Source organism: Petaurus breviceps, unplaced genomic scaffold (genome assembly GCF_028583685.1).
Source record: "Petaurus breviceps papuanus isolate PSGF00001 unplaced genomic scaffold, PetGlider_PUasm1.0 582, whole genome shotgun sequence".
Taxonomy (NCBI): Eukaryota; Metazoa; Chordata; class Mammalia; order Diprotodontia; family Petauridae; genus Petaurus; species Petaurus breviceps.
This window is the reverse complement of record NW_027186390.1, coordinates 10562654-10581177: the sequence shown is the minus strand read 5'-3', so window position 1 is coordinate 10581177 and position 18524 is coordinate 10562654. Positions and strand designations below refer to the sequence as shown.

Sequence of the window (18524 nt, the reverse complement as noted above, 5' to 3'; positions counted from 1 at the left end):
GGGTCCATAGGCTTCACTAGATAGCCAAAGGGGTCCATGATACAAAAAAAAGATTAAAAACTCCTACTTTAGATAACTAAAATCATTCTTTGGGTCTCTTCTAACACAGTTGATTAGGTAAAGCAGCCAAGAGCAGGACAGGCATATCCAGTTACAGAGAAGATACTAAAGCCTCTTTGTTAATAGGCTTTAGGAATGTGTTAAAAAGCATCATATTTACAAGAAGATGACTGAAGGAATTATAAACAAGAAATATTGTTAACAGAGGAAGGAATTTTCAGACATATACAGTTTTGATCAGAAACTTCTATACCTCAAAAGATGTGTAAAAAATCCTGCTGGCATCACTGATCACCCTCAGCCTGCCACAGGGCACTCTTCATCAAGCTCTTCGACCCATCTGACTTTTTTTTTTAAATTAATTTATCTGACCTGACTTCTCACTGAATTGGTCTTTTGTTTTTAACAAGTAGCACTCAGGGAGTGTTACCCCATTATTTTCTACATGACTAAGAATTCTATATTAATCCAGGGTTTGTTTAAGAAAGAAACCTTAAAATAAAATAAAACCATGTGTTTTTACTTGGCTAACCTGGCCATTTCGAAAAGCAATCACAAAAATGCCATGTAATGAAAAGGCACTCACTTCCTGCCTCAAAAAACTTGAATAGCTCTCCAAAGCCTACAGGATAAAAACCATATTTGTCAGTTCCAGTAATCAAGACTTGTCTAAGCTGTAACAGATCTATCCTCCTCCTCACCTAACCAGCAAACTTGCCCCCCTACTTATTGGCCGTTTCAATAGCGTCCAACTCTTTGTAACCTTTTCCAACTCATTTTACAAATAAGGAAACCTAGGCAAACTGGGTTAAGTGACCTGCCCAGGGTCACTCAGGTAGTAATTGTCTGAGGCCAGATTTGAATTTTGAAGATGAGACTCCAGGCTTGGTGCTCTGTGCAATATGGCACCACCTAGCTGCCCCTACTCCTCTACAGGAAGCCTCTATTCCAGCCAAGCAGTTCTCTTCACTGATCCTAGAACAGCTTGGTATTTTACTGCATAAGGCTGCTAGTCTTTTTTTTTTTTTTTGAGGGCAATTGGGGTTAAGTGACTTGCCCAAGGTCACATGGCTAGTTTTTTGTGTTAAGTGTCTGAGGCCGGATTTGAACTCAGGTCCTCCTGACTCCACGGTCAGTGCTCTATTCACTGCACCACCTAGCCACCCCTTAAGGTTGCTTGTCTTAGAGTCAGGCAGATTAGGATTTGAATAGCACCTTTAAAACTTGCTAGCTCTGTGACCATGGGTAAGTCACTTAATCTCCTTGAGGCCCAGTGCACTCCATTTCTCATCTGTAAAATGAGGATGATTGTGAAGATCAAATTTTGCAAATCTTAAAGGGCCATATAAATGCTAGTTATTAGCATTAACTTATACTCACTCTCCACATCCAAACCTTTGCTTGGCAATACCAGTGTCCGAATTATCTTTCCCCTCTTCCTATACAAATGCCATCCACATTCCAGAAGAGAACTCAAGTGTGATGCTCACTGGCTTTCCTGGATGTCTCAGCCCCACAATGACTGCTTTGTAGCAATTGCTGTATGTATGATTCTTCTGGGCATTTATCAATCTACTGTCTCTCACTGTACCTAGCTAGTTGTGTGACCTTGGGTAGTGATGTGTAGTGAGAAGTTTTGTCGTCTCCACCTAGGCAGAAGATGGAGGACAGAAAAGGTTTTTTAGGCTTCATTTGTATCCTTCTTAGCATGGTGCTAACTAAAGATTCAAAAGACTAGAAAAAAAGGCCTACTGAATATTGTTATCAACATGGATAAAATGGAAAGCTAGGGTATGCAGGGGTGTGGGGGAGGAAGGAGTTATACTGAAGTTGTGCTTAAGAGAATCAAAATCCATGAACTTCACACATTTCACTTCAAAATGGTCTGCATTCCATACTTTACAAATTTTAATTTGATGGTTCTCAAAGTGTGGTTTGGGGACTACTAGGGGTTCTTGGGGATGCATTAGGTCAAAATTATTTTCACAAAAATACTAGAATGTTTTCATTTCTATTAATTCATATTCAATTCTAAACAGCAATAGATATAGCCTATACCAGGAGAACTCATGGACTTGAGGCCACATGTGGTCCTCTAGGTCCTCAAGTTCAGCTGACTGAATCCAAACTTAATAAAAGGATTTCTTCTGTAAAACTTGGACTTAGTCAAAAGGCCATACCCTAGGACCTAGAAGACCACATGTGGCCTCCAGGACATAGGATAACCACCCCTGGTTACACTAACCAAAATTCTTTAGGGGGGGTGTCCTCAATAATTTTAAAGAGTATAAATGGGTCCTGAGACCAAAAAGTTTAAGAACTGTCGCTTTATTCAATACTTTTTTGTTCTGAATCACTCAGACAATCGGATTCAATCTTTTTGCTTTGAGAGTCAAAACACTGTACAAAAGAAATTTAACAACAATGAAAGAACATTGACAAGTTTTCTCTAGACAGGCTTGGTACTTACAAGTCAGCAATACATCCGGTTATTAGATAGCCAAAGATTAGACCAACCAGTAGGGAAAACTTAGCAATATGGACCTTCCAGGCAGAGTCGCACACAAGATCCCACTAGAAAAGAGGAAAAAAAATAGTAGTGTGATATAAATACCCATGAATAGTATTTGTATTTAATCAAAAGAGCATGACAATGGCCAGGCTTTCCTATCACAGTTTCAGCCTTTTCTGATAAATCCTTTTAGGATCCTCTTAAATGCTGGAAAACAAGCAGGAGATAGAGGTTAATATATACACAGAAGGAAAACAATCTTTCAGCTATAATATAAGGACAGATAATTAAATCCTTTAAATGAAATTAGCATTTGATTTATGTCCCCTGTTTTACAAGTACTATGAAGACACAGAAACCAAGGGAAAGGGAAATATTCACACAGGCTTAGATGAAAATATTTTAAGCCAATTCCATTTAATAAGTTGAAAAAGCTCTATATATCCACATGTGAGGCAAGTTTTGCTAAACGTAACCTAAAGAAATAGCATATATAGCAATAACCTATCAGGGAAAGAAAGCTATAAGAAAATAATATGTTAATCACCATCATATACTTTTTCTATACTCAAAAGAAATTCAAACTTTGCAATCTATCTTATGAATAAAAGGACTGTAAGCTAATAAAATGGGTATCTCTATTTAAAAATTTTTATTGACAGTTTATATTTATAATCATCTTAATTTCCTTCCCTTACCCTTATCCTATGAGCCATCCTTGCACCCAAAATGGGGAAAAAAGCAATTCAGCAAATTAACCAGGACATCAGTCAAGAATAAAATCTTTGATATTTTAATCTCATTCTTAACATAGAATATAAAAGCTTCTTGAGACTTGAGATCACTTCATTTTTTTTTTTGTACAATTCTCCCTTTCACATCAAGGGGGTTAGGGGATGGTGGCCCCGTGATGTGGAAAATCCATGTAAAATTTTTTGGCCCTCTCTTTGTACCAGAGAAGAAGTCTGAATTATTATGGTACTAAAAGATAAAATACATTACTATTATTCAAAATTATACATATATTTCATGCATTTCTGAGTTTCTAAATTTTTTCTGTATTGTCTTCCGGCCGTCTGGAAAACTCTCCCCAAATTCTCATTTGATCTCTTATGCTAACCTGCAATATACTGAAACCACAATGGGGAAAATCAAGACATGAAAGAGATAGCTGTATTCTCAGTGTCTAGGTCACAGTAGGTACTTAGTAAATGCTTGTTCAACGATTGGCAATTACAAATTGCTTTCCAGAATTTTGCATAACCAATAGTTCCTCGTCTCTGTAAAGAAGGGAGGGAGGTGTATATTCTCATTTCTTATTTAGGGACGTTTCAGTCATTATAATTACAGTATGTCCATCTTTGCTTTTAATCTTTCCATTTACATTATAATTTACATTACATTATACAATACACAACAGTACATACTGTTTTTCCTGGTTCTGGGCATATCACTCTTCATCAGTTCATATAAGTATTCCCATGCTTCCCTGAATCCTGACTATTCATCCCTTCTCATTTGTTTAACCATTCCCTAATTCATGGACATCTATTTTGTTTCCAGTTTTTTTTTTTTTTTGGCTTTTTGGAGGGGGGAAGGGTGAGCAATTGGGGTTAAGTGACTTGCCCAAGGTCCCATGGCTAGTAAGTGTTAAGTGTCTGAGGCTGGATTTGAACTCAAGTCCTCCTGACTCCAGGGCCAGTGCTCTATTCACTGCACCACCTAGCTGCCCCATGTTTCCAGTTTTTTTGCTACCATAAAGTGAAACCTTTCTGTCTCTGACTTCCTTGGCACACATGCCTAGCAGGAGGATCTCTGGTTTCAAGACTAGGGACATTTTAACCACATTCTTAGCTTAGAGTATAACTCCTAGAGAGCAAGAATTGTTTCAATTTCTTTTTAAACTTTTGTATTATCAGTGCATAGTTAATGCTTAATAACTTAATAATGTTGACTAATAATTCAAAATTACTTTGCAAAATAGTTAGACCACTTTACAGCTCCACCAAAAATGTATTAGTTTGCCTATTTGATTATTGCCATATTTTGCCCCCTTTCCCAATTTACTGGTATGAGGTGAAACTTCTGTTGTTTTGATTTGCCATTTTCATTAGTTAACTGGAATAATTTTTCATAGTCCTGTTAATTGCAATCCTTTTGAGAATTATTTGTTCACATTTTTTGACAACATTTAGTGAATAACTCTTTGTCTTGTGGTTGATTTTCTTTAAATCTTAGAAATCAGCTAGTTAGCTAACTAGATAGACAGATAGAAAGAACATTTATTATGCACTTATTATGCACTAATGGGCTAATGTGTTGGGAATGCCAATGCAAGCAAAAAGATAGTCTTTACTTTCAAGAAGTTTACATTCCAGGGGAAAGAGAACACATAAAAGACAGATGAAAAGCTGGGGAGGTAGGGGGGAAGGGAAGAAAGGAGGAGGGGAGAAAGGTACTGGTAGGTGTGCTTACACACATATTTCTAAAACCATAAACCCTGCTTAAAACCTTCCATTCTTAAAACAACATTGCATTTCTTTATCAGGTGACCATTAATAGGTTTCTTCCATATCCTACACCAAACCAAACCAAGATAGAAGTCCAGTGATAATAGTAAAACCTGGAGGAAAATTTGGATTCACAGGGCTAAGCTCTTTGGTGGTAGTGGTGGTAGGTAACATAAAGGGGAGTCTGTTTCTTTCAAGTATACACAATCTAGGTTAACACTCTATTGTGTTAGAGGTCCTTTGGGACTTGTTTTAGGGATAAGAATGATTTGTAATTAGCATATCAATTGTCAGCATGAAGATAGCTTGCTACTTTAAGTATGTTAAGGGCAGTTAGGTAGAGCAGTGGGTAGAGTGCTTGGCCTGAAGTCAGGAAGACCCATACTCCTGAGTTCAAATACTGTCTCAGACACTTACTAGCCTTGTGACTCTGGGCAAGTCACTTAACCTTGTTTGCCTCAGTTTCTTTATCTGTAAAATAAACTGGAGAAGGAAATAGCAAACCACTCTAGTGGTTTCTTTGCCAAGAAAACCCCAAATGGAATCACAGAGTCAGACATGATTGAAAATGACTGACAAAGAACAAGTGCATTAAAAATTCCCTCTTAAAATTCTATCTTTACTGTTTACTACTTAGAAAACTCCTTTAAAATAGTATCTAGATAAGCTTAAGCCTAAGCCCTTGTTTTAATAACCACAAATTCTAAAATTAGTTGGTTTCAAATTACTGATATTTTTTTATATATACTTATGAAAATAAGAGCCAAGAATCACTCAAAAAAAAAAGAACCTAGACTATTTTAAAATGCAGTCCTAAACCATTTCATTATCTATCTCTCCTCTCCCTTCTGTCTCCCTTTTACCCTCCTCCCCCATTTTCACTTAAGAACTTAGCTATATATGACCTTGGTTCAAACCCTAGCTTTGTGTTTGGTTAGCTCACTTTGTCATCCTAACTTTCTGGATCTCAATGACTGGGTTGGACTAGATCTCAAAGGTCCCTTCCAACTCCAAATCATATGATCCTATGATCTGTCTGTAGTTCAGTCATGCCCAACTCTACCTGACCCCATTCACTTTTGTTTTTTTTTTTTAAAGATGCTGGAGTGGTAATGTAGTGGCAACCACACTGGCATAACCAGGAGAGCTGCTAGCACACGTTCTTAGATCTGTTTTACTGGAACAGAGAGTTGTTCAAAGGGTCAACAATCTTTTTTAATTACATTCATTAGTGCAGGTGAAAAATCAGTACCCTGAACTTCAGAGAAAATGCAAAGAAAATACAGAAAATAACAAGCAGAGAAATAATGACCAAGGGACATGGCTTCTAACTGTTTGAGAAATTAGCACAAATCAACAGACAGATCCAACTGTTTGAGCAAGGCAATCCATACATAGTTACCAGAGAGAGAAGCACCAACATCTGGGCTTTTCAAGGGTGGGGGGGGGGGCGGTTTGGCAGAGCTCCTTAACAGCTACCCAGAGTCTCATCTGGTCAAATCAGAAGACCACTCTTCCAATGAATGAGCCCCAAAGCAAAATGCTAAGCTCAAAGTATAGATACCCTTTTTAGAGCCGGGGTGACTCAGTGCTTAATTAGAAATTAACAAAAGGTGTGAAAGCCTTCCTATAAGCAAGCCTTTCTAAGCAAGCTTTCCTTTAATAGGCTCAACTTGAGGCCTATGGAGGTGGGGAAGATCTTATAACCCATTAACCTTACAAGGGGTTTGCTATTTCTTTCTCTAGTTCATTTCACAGACGAGGAAACTGGGACAAACAGGGTTAAGTGACTTGCCTAGGATCTCATAGCTAGTAAGAGTCTGAGGCCAGATTTGAACTGGGTGGGTTTTCCTATCTCCAGGCTTGGTGCTCTATGTACTGCACTACCTTAGCTTCCTGAAAGTAGTAGCAAGAGGATTGGATTTGAAGTTAGAGGATGTGGGCTAAAAGCTGTGCTACTTACTAAATCTGTAGGAAGGGGTTTAACTAGATACCTATCAATCAATCATTCAACATTTATCAAGCATACAAAAAAGAGGCAAAGACAATCCCTACCTTTAAAAGGCTTATAATATGATGGGGGAAATGTCCCAACAAATATTTACAAAGCAAGCTATATACAGGATGAATAGAAAATAATTAACAGAAGGAAGGCACTGTAATTAATGGTTGGGGAAGGCTCCTTTAGAAGGTGGGATTTTAGAAGCCAGGGAGGTCAGTATTTGGAGTGGAGGAGGGAGAGAATTCCAGGTATGGGAGAATTTTGTTTGTGAAACAGCCATGAGGCCAGTGTCACTGGATTAAAAAAGTACACAGCAGGGAGAGAGAAGTAAGAAGACTAAAAAGGTAGGAGTAGGCTTTTCAGTAGCAGAGGATTTAGTATTTGATCCTAGAGACAACAGGAGGTCACTGGAGTTTATAGAGCAGGGAAGTGACATGATCAGACTTGAGTTTTAGGAAATTCACTTTAGTGGCAGAATGGAGGATGGATTGGCATGGGAAGAGACTTGAGGCAGGCAGACCTGCCAGCAGGGAATGGCAACTATTCATGCAGGGGGTGATAGGGGACTCACAAGAGTGATGACACATCAGGAGGCCAGCTGGGGTGTTAGAGAGATGTTGTATAGGTAAAATTGACAGTTGTTGGCAGTAGCTTGGATGTGGTGGGATGAGAGAGAGTGAGGTATCCAGGATTACTCCTAGGTTGTGATCCTGAGGTATTAGGAGGATGATGGTGTTCTCTATAGTAACATGGAAGATAGTGAGGAAGGTTTATGATTCTGTGCTCTAGAATTCAAGAATTATTAATCTGGGGGCCTTGAACTTTAAAAAAAATTTTGGATAATTATTTCTGTATTGTTAGTTTCTTTTGTAATCCTATATATTTTGTTGTATGCATTTTAAAAGTTTTATGCATTTTAAAACATCATTTTGAGAAGGGGTCTATAAACCTCACCAGACTGCCAAAGAGGTACCCACACAAAAAATGGTTAAGAACCTCTGGACTAGATGAGTTCTGGTCTCCTCTTGCTCTAAATTCTATGATGCTACTAAAGTTAGTTGGAAGCAAACTGGTATGATCTTGAGTGAATAGGTGGTCAAGACATCAAGAAAATGATTCTGAAGCATGTGCTATACAATGTAAGCCTGTGATGAGACAGGCAGAGAGCTGCTATGGTGCCTGAACACAATGTCAAAGAATCCTAAGATTTTAGCAGTCAAATCCTTCCATGAGTTGTTCATGCACCTTCAACTTGGGGGACATAGTACGCCACAAACTGTTCATGAGTTGTCTCAATGTTTTCAGGAAAAATCCAGAGGCTCCATCCACACATATATTATTGTATGGAATAATTGCTTTGTGACCCATGCAGGCAGTTGTCCCTCACCCCCTGCAGTGTGGAATTAAGTTAGAAGAGGTATTTATCTTTACAGTGTTTTTCTAGCTTGGCTTTAGCCAGAGCCCGTATCTGGCAAGAGTGTTTAATTACTTTAAAGAGGCTCTCTTGTCTGACCTGGCAGAGGTATCATCATGCTGGTTAAGTAACAACTATTATTCCCTTACAACTGGAATGTTTATTTATTGATTAGTTACACTATACACAGGGACTTTCCCAGGTAGACAATTTAAAACTTCTATGCATGAATTTACAAACCCCACTTTGAGATGATCTCTTTTAGGAAATCTTCCCTGATCTTCTTCTCCTCCCCCACCTTCCTTTCCATCCTCACATTTACCTAGAGAATTTTGTAGATTTATTCTATAATATTCTATGTTCTGTATCCTACTTATTCATGTACATGCCATAGACCCTATTGCAGATTGCAAACTCATAGATGGCAGATATGGTGTTGTTTTTAATTTATGTATTCCAAGTGCCTTACACATAGCAGGTGCCTAATAAATTTTTTTGAATTGAATTCCAAATATTTTTCCTGCTAAAAAAAGAAATGCATAGAGCTTATCCAAAAGAATACTTAAGGACATGTCCCAAATGACACTCTAGCCATCATTTCCATCCCCTCCTCCCCCACTGGTACTTTAGACTCTGCCCTTAAAACCACCCTTGGGCTCCAGTTAGGCTAGTTTTTACCTTATCGTGCCCAAAACCAGTTTCCAAGCCATGGTTTGGACATTCAAAACCTTGGGTCCCCTTTTATTTCTCCTCTAGGTACTGTCTTTTTCCATAAGAATGTAAACTCCTTGAGGAATAAGGGCTGTCTCCTAAGAACTATATAATAAATGCTTTATCATTCATTTATCAATCAAATGTCCCTAATATCTTGAGAATGATGCCATACAAGGTAAGCAGAGTTATAACCAAACTAGGGCATTCAGAAGACCTTTATTATCTCTTCTTTAAATTCAGTAGATGATTAGAATACTGGCAGAGAGGGATCAACATCTTTAAGGACTCTGTATTTTGAGAAACTGAAAAATGGTCAAGTACTGCCCTAATGTTTGGACTAAAACTTCCAAAGTACAGTGTTTATTTTTTGAAAAACTGCATCTGTAATTTCATTCCTGTAGGAGCTCCAGATGAAGAATTTCCCTTATCAAAGCAGATTGGCCCCATTTTCATAACTTATAGTCTTAAAGAGTTGACTGAAAAGAGTATTTTGATTAGGAAGAATTTAACTATTCCTCCAGAAACAGAATTTTCAAAAAATCCAGACTAGAAAATAGACCAACCCTTCTTGTAACAATTAAAGTTATTTTGTTCTGTGTTCTATTCCATTTTTGCATTCAAATAGTCCCTTCTACAGTTCCCCCAGTTTTAATCTGGTGTCTGAGGCGTTGAAGAGGCAGGGTTTTTTGGTGACATAAAGGGTAGTTTTGACTACCAGGTCCCAAAGCAAAAATTCACACAGATCAAGTTTTTATTTGCTGAGAATCCTACCTTCCCTTTCTGTCCACCTGGCCTCCCAGACCTTAGAGACCTTATGCTGTATCCTTGCATGACAAGAGTACCTGGGTCTATCTCTCCCCAAATGTTCCATAGTCCAAAATTACTTATCTTCTTTCTTTCCTGCTGACTTCTTCTCCCCCAAGTTAAAATTTCTACTACTACAAAATATTCAAATACAATAAAAATTTATTAATCAGCTACATTACTCAGAGGACCATGTTAGGAGACCCTATGGATATACAACAAAATTTAGAAAAATATGGGGGGGTAGTGTCTCAAGGAGCCCCTGAGTATACCCTTGAGGAGCTTACAGTCTAAGAGAGTAATCAGATTTATCTGATTAAAGTAATTCATACCACATTTGATCTTCTAAGAGGATTTATGTTTTTAAAACATCATTTTATTAACCCATCATTGATATGAGTTAACAAGACTCAAGGTGATATCCTTTTTGAATTTTAAGGCAACACACACAACAAACAAATGTAAAACAAATGTGATATTTAAGTTAACAATAACAACTTTCTCATTACTTTGTAAAATGCAGATGTTATCTCAAAAATCAGTGGAATTTTAAGCTTTCTTAGCTTAAAACTTCACTGAAACCTTTGGGACACCCTGTATTACAAACAGAAGAATCCTAGGGACTTTCCTCCTCCCATTCCCAAAGAAAATAAGTGTGGTAGAGCTGAATAAGCAATGACCTTTGAGTCAAATGATTTGGTTGGGTTCAAGACTTAGTTCACCATTTAATTAGCTCAGTTTCCTCATCTGAATGATTTTACACATACACACACGTTTGTGTCTAATGATAACTCTCTAGGGTGGCATAAAGGGAAAAAAAGAAAAAAAGGAAATTTACATGATATATATTTATAAATTTGTATATATAAACAGAAATTACATGACATTGTTGTATTTATTATTATATATTTAAAAGGAAAAACAAGTTGTACAGATTTACAGTTTCATGTACAATCATTTTTTCAATTATACTATATTATGGAAAACGCTTGTTTCATTCCATTAATTAAAAATAAATTAAATAAAATTTTTTAAAAGTAATGCTTTATTCCGAAAGTTGTGGTGGATTCTAAAGACTAATGGTATAGATTGTTGATGATACCTCCTCACAGCTTGAGTAGAGAGGAAATGGAAGGGCTCTCAGATGCTTAGCTAGATAGAGGATCTTTTTTTTTTTTTTGCTTTTTGGAGGGGGGAAGGCAGGGCATTTGGGGTTAAGTGACTTGCCCAAGGTCACACAGCTAGTTTTTGTGTTAAGTGTCTGAGGCCGGATTTGAACTCAGGTCCTCCTGACTCCAGGGCTGGTCCTCTATTCACTGTGCCACCTAGCTGCCCCTAGATGGAGGATCTTGATGGGAATTTTATTCAGCTGAATCAACTCAAAGGGTTCTCAATGGTTACTATTTGTCGAATACCCTTCTGCTGTAGCTAATGAAATCTCTTCTTGACTGTAAATAACCTATGGATATCACCCACACCCCCCCCTACTACTCTACTTTGTACTCTACTGAAATCCTACTACACTAAGAAGGAGCCATTAACAATTACTTTTTGAGTTGGGTCTTTCAACCAGTTCTGAATCCACTCATTTATGTTATTGTATAGTCTGTACCTTTCCATCTGCAAAAGAGGAGTGTGAGATGTTTTTCTAAAGCTCTTCAAAACTATAGGTAAAGGTAAATCTTATTTTTAGTTTGCTTTCACTTAAAAGTTTAATAACTTTATCAAAAAAGTAAGTTAGGTAAGTCTGGCATGACCTGTTGATGAAGTTCTTCTACTGATTCTTTGTAATTTGCTTTCTTTTCTAGGTGTTCATCAGCCATCTCTTTGGTAGTATCATTTTAGAATTTTCCCAAGAATCAAAGTCAACATTACTGACCTTACAGTCTCTAGACTGTTAACTTTTCTTTCTTCAAAATAGTGACATTTGCCTTTCTCCAGACTTGTTGGATCTCCATTTTCCCTGAACTTTTACAGATTGCTGACAGCAGCTCAGCAATCACATGTCCTAATTCTTATTTGAGAATATAGTTCACCTGAGTCAGGTGTCTTAAATTCATTAAGCATAGGTATGAGTATTTTCTTAAAATCTCTTCACCCTTACATAATCTTCTGTTCCCTCATTTTTAGTATAAAAGTCTGCCTTTCCTATCAAAGAAAACAAAAATAGAAGGAAAAAATGAATAACTTTTCCTTCTCTCTGTCAGTTCATATTGTCTTATTCACGCCAGGAAAAGGTTCTAGCCTTTTATTGATCTTCCTTTTTTTCTTAGTATTGGTACCTCCCCGGGTTTCCCTCAGTCCTCTCATTTTCCCTCAGTCCCCTCATTTTCCTTAGCCACCTTCACAAGCATCAGTTCATTTTCAAGTTTTGACACTATTTTTATGGGATCAAAACGTGCTTATATTCATCCTCTTTCACTTGCCCTGCATCAACCGTGTGTGTGTATTAGAAAATCAGACCTACTTGAATTGTTTTCTTGTGAATCCATGTCCTATTCAGAAAAATCCCATTTTTCCTTCTCATTAAAATTGATTTCTCTTATTTCTTCAGAATTTTCTTGAACTTTCACCTTCCTGTGCTACCCATTCTGTGAACTTTAAAAAGGAAAAAAAATGCCCTCCCTCTCTCCTTTCTCTCTCTCTCTTTCTCTATCCCACCATCTGTCCCTCCCTCTCTCTCTCCTTTCTTTTTCTGTCCCTCTCTTTCTCTCCCTCCCCTCTTTAAAATATGTGGCTTGGGATTCTTGACAGCCCTCCCTTGGATTTTCTGATAGGAAAGGCTAGCTGAAACCAGACTGAGGAGGGCCTTAAATGTTACACTGCAGTGTTTTCATTTTATCCTAAAAACAAAGGGAACCATCAAAAAACTTTGAGTGGGGAAGTGACACAGGCAGACATGCTTTAGAAAGATTATTTCAGTAACAGTATGGAGAATGGAACAGAGAGGGGAAAGACTAGAGGCAATGCTGTGAGTGTAGGAATAGCTCCCTAATTGGTCTCCCTGCTTCAGAGTATGGCTCCAATCCCACTTCTTTACTCTCAAATTGCCCTGTTACCTAGTCAGGAATTCAAATTTGACCCAGTTTTGGTCATTCCAACTCTGAAAAGCCTAGTTCCCCTCCACCTCACCTATTTCTGCTGTACTTTGCCATTCTAACCCACCCAAAAGAAAGTGGTAGAACTATGGAAACTTGAGAAAGACAGCACAAGTTACAAGGTCAAGAAAGCTAAGATTCTGTTTTATTTGAAGAGGTATAGTGGAATACCAGGGAAACTTATTTACTTAAGGAGAGGCAGCATGGAATTGAGGGTAGAGAGAGAGGCCTTGAAGCCAGGAAACCAGAATTCTTTGACATATACTGGCTGTGTGAACCTGGTCAAATCACTTAACCTCAGTACTCTGGTCCACTCTTTAAGACTATGAATGTTAGAGAATGTGCCAACCTTTATTGGTAGAGATTGTTTTCTCAACATCAAAGTATTCACAGGTACAGTTCCTATCCCACCATTTGTCCACCTCTTCCTCCTCATCTTTCTTTGCAAGTGACCAATGCTTTCTCCTACCTCCTGTCATCTGACTTAAGATTCAATGGCTATCAGTAATTAATAATTTAATGTGAATCAGTTTCAAAAGACTGGATCTACTGGAGATTTAATTCCAAATCATTCAATAACCATGAGTAAGGGAGGTTGAATTGGCCCATAGGGGTTATTAAAAGAAGTAAGAGCCTGGGGGATCACCTAGGAATTTCTGGGATCTCTGGGGACATGATGATTCATTGTTTAAACTTTCTTGGGGGTGATGAACTTCCTGTTTTCAGCCATGTGGTGACTGACTCACTGGCGAAAGAACTTGTTGCTTTGTTATTATGAAGAAAACTGAGGATCACTTTGGTCCTCCCCCTTCTCTGTAGGAGCGTCAAAGAGGGTAGGGTGCTGCACTTCTAAAAAGAAAAGGTTCTTGCTGGTTTTCTCTTCCTTCACTACTACAGATGGAATCTAGTAAACTCAGACTTTCTAAGAAGTCAGCTTGCCCCAGTACCAAGATGACCACTCTCATGTGGCAGCTAGTTATAGAGAGATCCCATTAGGAAGCTTGCTCCTTGGCCCCTGGTTCTCTTTTCTTCTTTGTGTTTACTTTCCCAAGTGAGTGATTAAGCTTGGGGTATCTACACTTGAAGGCACCCTTATGCTTTTGAGAGGTCCAGAAGTCCTACATCCCTTGAATGAAGCTGATTGGCAGGACGGAGATGTTCTTCATCAAAGAAGACAACCACTACCATGGCTTGCCAGAAGATAGAAACTGCGGAGCAAAGATGAAATGCAAAATGCCTAATCAGAAGTTCTTCAAATTCCTTTATTTCTTGAGGAGGTTTAGGTATAAGCCTCCTAACAGACTGTAACAGTCTTCATAAATTGCTGAATCTTCATTTTAAGCTGTTATGTCAATGTATACTGGGAGTCTTTTATGGTTGGCATTTCTTTTGGATATAGCAATAAATATCTGTCCCATACCTGATTCATAATGTATACTGACTACTTGCCTGGACACAGAGCTTTGAATACAATGCCCTAGTCCCTTGTGTACAGAGGTTTCTTACTGTCAGGCAGGTATTTCATAGTCATTTTTTAAATGCCTAATATGGCCAAAAGTACTGTGCCAAGCAATGAGAAAGATTCAAAGATAGTTAAGGTCATTTATATGTTTTCTACATTTGTTTATGGGCCCCTGTGAGTCCTTTACATTTCATACATTTTCTGTGAGGTGCTTGTTGAATTGAACTGGATTGAAGATTATGTCTCTAGCCTTTGAAGAGCTTCTAGCATGCAATTCAGCAGCTAAAGTAGCCTATACATTAACCAAATGTATTGTCTACCACCGAAAACATATTATCAACTGTCTGATGTATATTAAGTAGCCTACTGTGGTACTAGTGTAGGAATCTAATGACCACTTATTCCACCTATGGGAAAATGCTTTGGAGTGTTAAAACAATAGACTTTTGAGATATCATGCTGGTGTCTAAATCGTAGATCACCCACACTGCTTTGTAATCTAATGTGTTCATGTCTTATCTCCTCTGTGGCTAGTTTGTAAGCATCTTGAGTTTAGGGACCTCACAGTATACATCTTTGTATCTCCCACAGAACCAGGTGCAGTATCTTGTACAAAATATGTGTTCACTGCTTGACTGTCGGTGCCAAGTACAGCACACACAAAGTTAATCTAGGAAAGGTAAAACTTAAAAAGAAAACTGTAATAATTAATATCATAATCCCATTGCACCTGTGCCTCAAACTGACATATTCTTGGCTCCTGAAGTCTACACCCCCTAACTCTGGGCTTCTGGAGGGTAAAAGGATACCAGCTGCTTGCTGCCTCCATGGCTATGAATCATCCTCTCTGCTTTTAAACACTTGCATGCCTTCATCTGGATTCCTCATTGTTGAGTTTATTTGAGGTTAAGTGATGCATAAGGAGCACATTATGCTTACATTAGATGGCCCAGGAGCAAAACTGATTTTAATAACAAGCATTCAGAGGAATGGATGACTCAGGGAATTACCTACAGTTCAAGCCACCTGAACAAGACATCTGGCCTAGGACAATACTGTCTCGGTTTATAGGCTATCCAGCACCATGCTCTGTGGTCACCTGCACAAAGCTGCACCAGTTATTTACATCAGATGCCAATACAGAAAATTAAAACAGTTGAAGAAACCGAACAACTCTCTAGGATATAGGAAGGAGATGAAATGCCTCAGCTTGCATATGAAGCAACCAACCTAGGGAACTGGAGCCGTGGATACCTAGGACCTTCCCAGTTACCCCATACCTATACTTGAGTTGGTAAGCAATCAAAATGAGGAGGGTTGTGTGTGTGTGTGTTTTACCAGGTTCACCAACATGGTTACTCATTCAAAAACAAATCTTGCTCTTTCTGAATCTCTCCTTGAAATCTATCAAGTGGTCTGGGCATTATTTCTTTTTTAACTTCTACTTCTTATACTGAAGGAATTTTATCAGAGAAAGTTAAAAAAAAAAACATTTCTCTGTGGTGCCCTGTTGACGAAGAAGTCTTAGAATTACTGCAAAACTTTGAGATAAGATACTTCAACACTTTGAAGTATAAAACACATTCTTGAATTACATTCTTGAATATTTTCAGCATTCCTAGAGATGATACTAAATTAGATCATTTCATTGTGCACTTGAGAGGATTTTTTTGTTTGATTTTAACCCAGAAAAAAATATAATGTTCAATAAAGAACAGACCCTTGAACTTGGAATATGAATTGTCATGGTGGGTGCATCCAGGCCAATGGACTGAGGCCATGGCCAGAGTACTGTGTTCAGTTATTGGTGACACATTTTTGGGAAGAACATTAATAAACTTGAGCACATCCAGTGGAGAACCTCAAGATCTTCCCATATATAGGAGGAAAGCTCATGATCAAGAAAGAAAAAGAGAAGATTACAGAAGATAGACAAATTGAATTGCAAAAAACTTTTAAAACAAAATCAAAGCAGCAAAAATTAGAAGGAAAAGTTAGCTGGGCAAAAAAAAAATCTTAAGAGGCAAGTTTCTCTGATAAGGGTCCAAGATATATAAGAAAGCAATACTGGGCACCTACCTAGGTGGTGCAGTGCATAGAGCACCAGCCCTGGAGTCAGGAGGACCTGAGTTCAAATCTGGCTTAATTTAACACTTAACACTTACTAGCCATGGGACCTTGGGCAAGTCACTTAACCCCAATTGCCCTGCAATCCCCCCTGTAAAAAAAAAAAGAAAGCAAATTCAAATTTTAACAAAAGCTATTCCTTAAGAGATGTGCCCAAAAAAATATAAGCAGGCAATTATCAAAGAAGAAATTGAAGATATCAACAGCTATATAAAATCACCAAATAATTACAAATTACTAACAGAGAAATGCAAATGAAAACATTTTGGTTTCACTTCATACTTATCAAATTAGTAGAAATGACAAAAAAGTATAATGACAAATTTTGGAAGGGCTGCATGAAAGCAAGCATATTAATGTACCATTGGTGGTGCTATGAACTGGTTTAACTACTCTGGAATACAATTCGGAAATATACCCAAAAAGTCATTAAACTGCACATACCCTTTGACATAGCAATACCACTTGTAGACCAAAGAAACAGGAAAAAATGTCCACATGAATAAAAATATTTATAAATAGCTCTTTATGTAGTGGCCAAGAGCTGGAAACTAGAAGGGTGCTCAGCCTTTGGGGAATGGCTGATGAATTCAATGGAATATTTTTGTATGGTAAGCAATGATGAATTCAAAGAAACTTGGAAAAACTTGTAGGAACTGAACAAAACCAGCAGCACATTTGATCTAATGACAACAATAAGTCTGATCAATGTAATGGCCCAGCACAATTCCAGAGTACTGATGATGAAGCATGGTACCCACCTCCTGCCACAGTGGGGATGCACCGTTATACATATTTGTGATATGGGTTTTGTTTTTCTTTTTTTTCTAGTGGGGGTGGGATGTAGTAATAAGGTCCATCCCAAGAAGAGAAGGAAACAGAGGAGGCCAGAAGGATTCACAGGCAAAACTTTGAAAGTTAAATGTTGAATTTTGAGCTTTAATAACTTGAAACTTCACCAAGACTTTGGAGACTCTCTTATGGATCTACCTTCCATTAATATCTTTGAAAGGAAACCTATTTAGAAGTGGCTCATAGAGTCATACTGGTCCATGCACAGAATGTGAAATCTGGAAAGTGGCTAGGAAATTATGTAGTCCATTTTACAGAAGGGCATGGCTTCCTCTAAAGCAGCGCTCCTTAAACTAAAAAGTTTCTGAACATATAATGACCAAAAATTAATTCAAAATCAAATGTGTAATGAATCTGAGGTTTTTCTGGCAGTGCTTGTTTGTGTTTTATCCCTCAACTTCATGGCAGCCTTGGTTCTGTACACAAAGCATGCACACTTTGCACCTTTCATGCCCTCAGGTTGTGGAGTGCCATAGCTGTGGAAAAGCAAAATCTCTGAGCAGAAAAAGTTTAAGAAGTCCTGCTCTAAATCAAAACTCTTAAGACCAATGATTTTAACGGCAAGCACCCTTGCATACCCAGGATGGCGGCTAGCACAAGTTCTTTGATCTGCTTTTCTAAAGGAAAGCAACTCACAAAGGGTTAATGATCTTACTTTAATCAAACATATATCATTTACCTAGTTCAGGGGAAAAGTCAGCACCCTGAAGTTCAGAGAATACAAACAGAAGTTACAAGCAGACAAAAAAATACAGACAGAGAAACAGACCAGCAGACTGGGTTTCCAGCTGTCTGACCATTACATCCATACCGAGTTAGCTACCAGAGAGGGAAGCACCAACATCTGGGTTTTCAAAGTGGGGGGGAGGGGCTCAACGGCTGCCCAGAGTCTCATCTGGCCAAATCACGGGGCAGAGCGCACACACACACACACACACACACACACACACACACACACACACACACACA

At 38.1% G+C, this 18524-nt stretch overlaps 1 protein-coding gene across 2 annotated transcripts in view; it reads right to left on the bottom strand.

Annotated features, from left to right (window-relative positions):
* SLC22A23 (solute carrier family 22 member 23) overlaps positions 1–18524 on the bottom strand; it is a 279990-nt gene that overhangs the window by 220535 nt on the left and 40931 nt on the right. For both annotated transcript variants that reach the window (XM_069103570.1, XM_069103569.1), the window contains exon 2: positions 2531–2634. In XM_069103570.1, coding sequence (XP_068959671.1) covers positions 2531–2634 — 104 coding nt within the window. The remainder of the gene's footprint in view (positions 1–2530; positions 2635–18524) is intronic.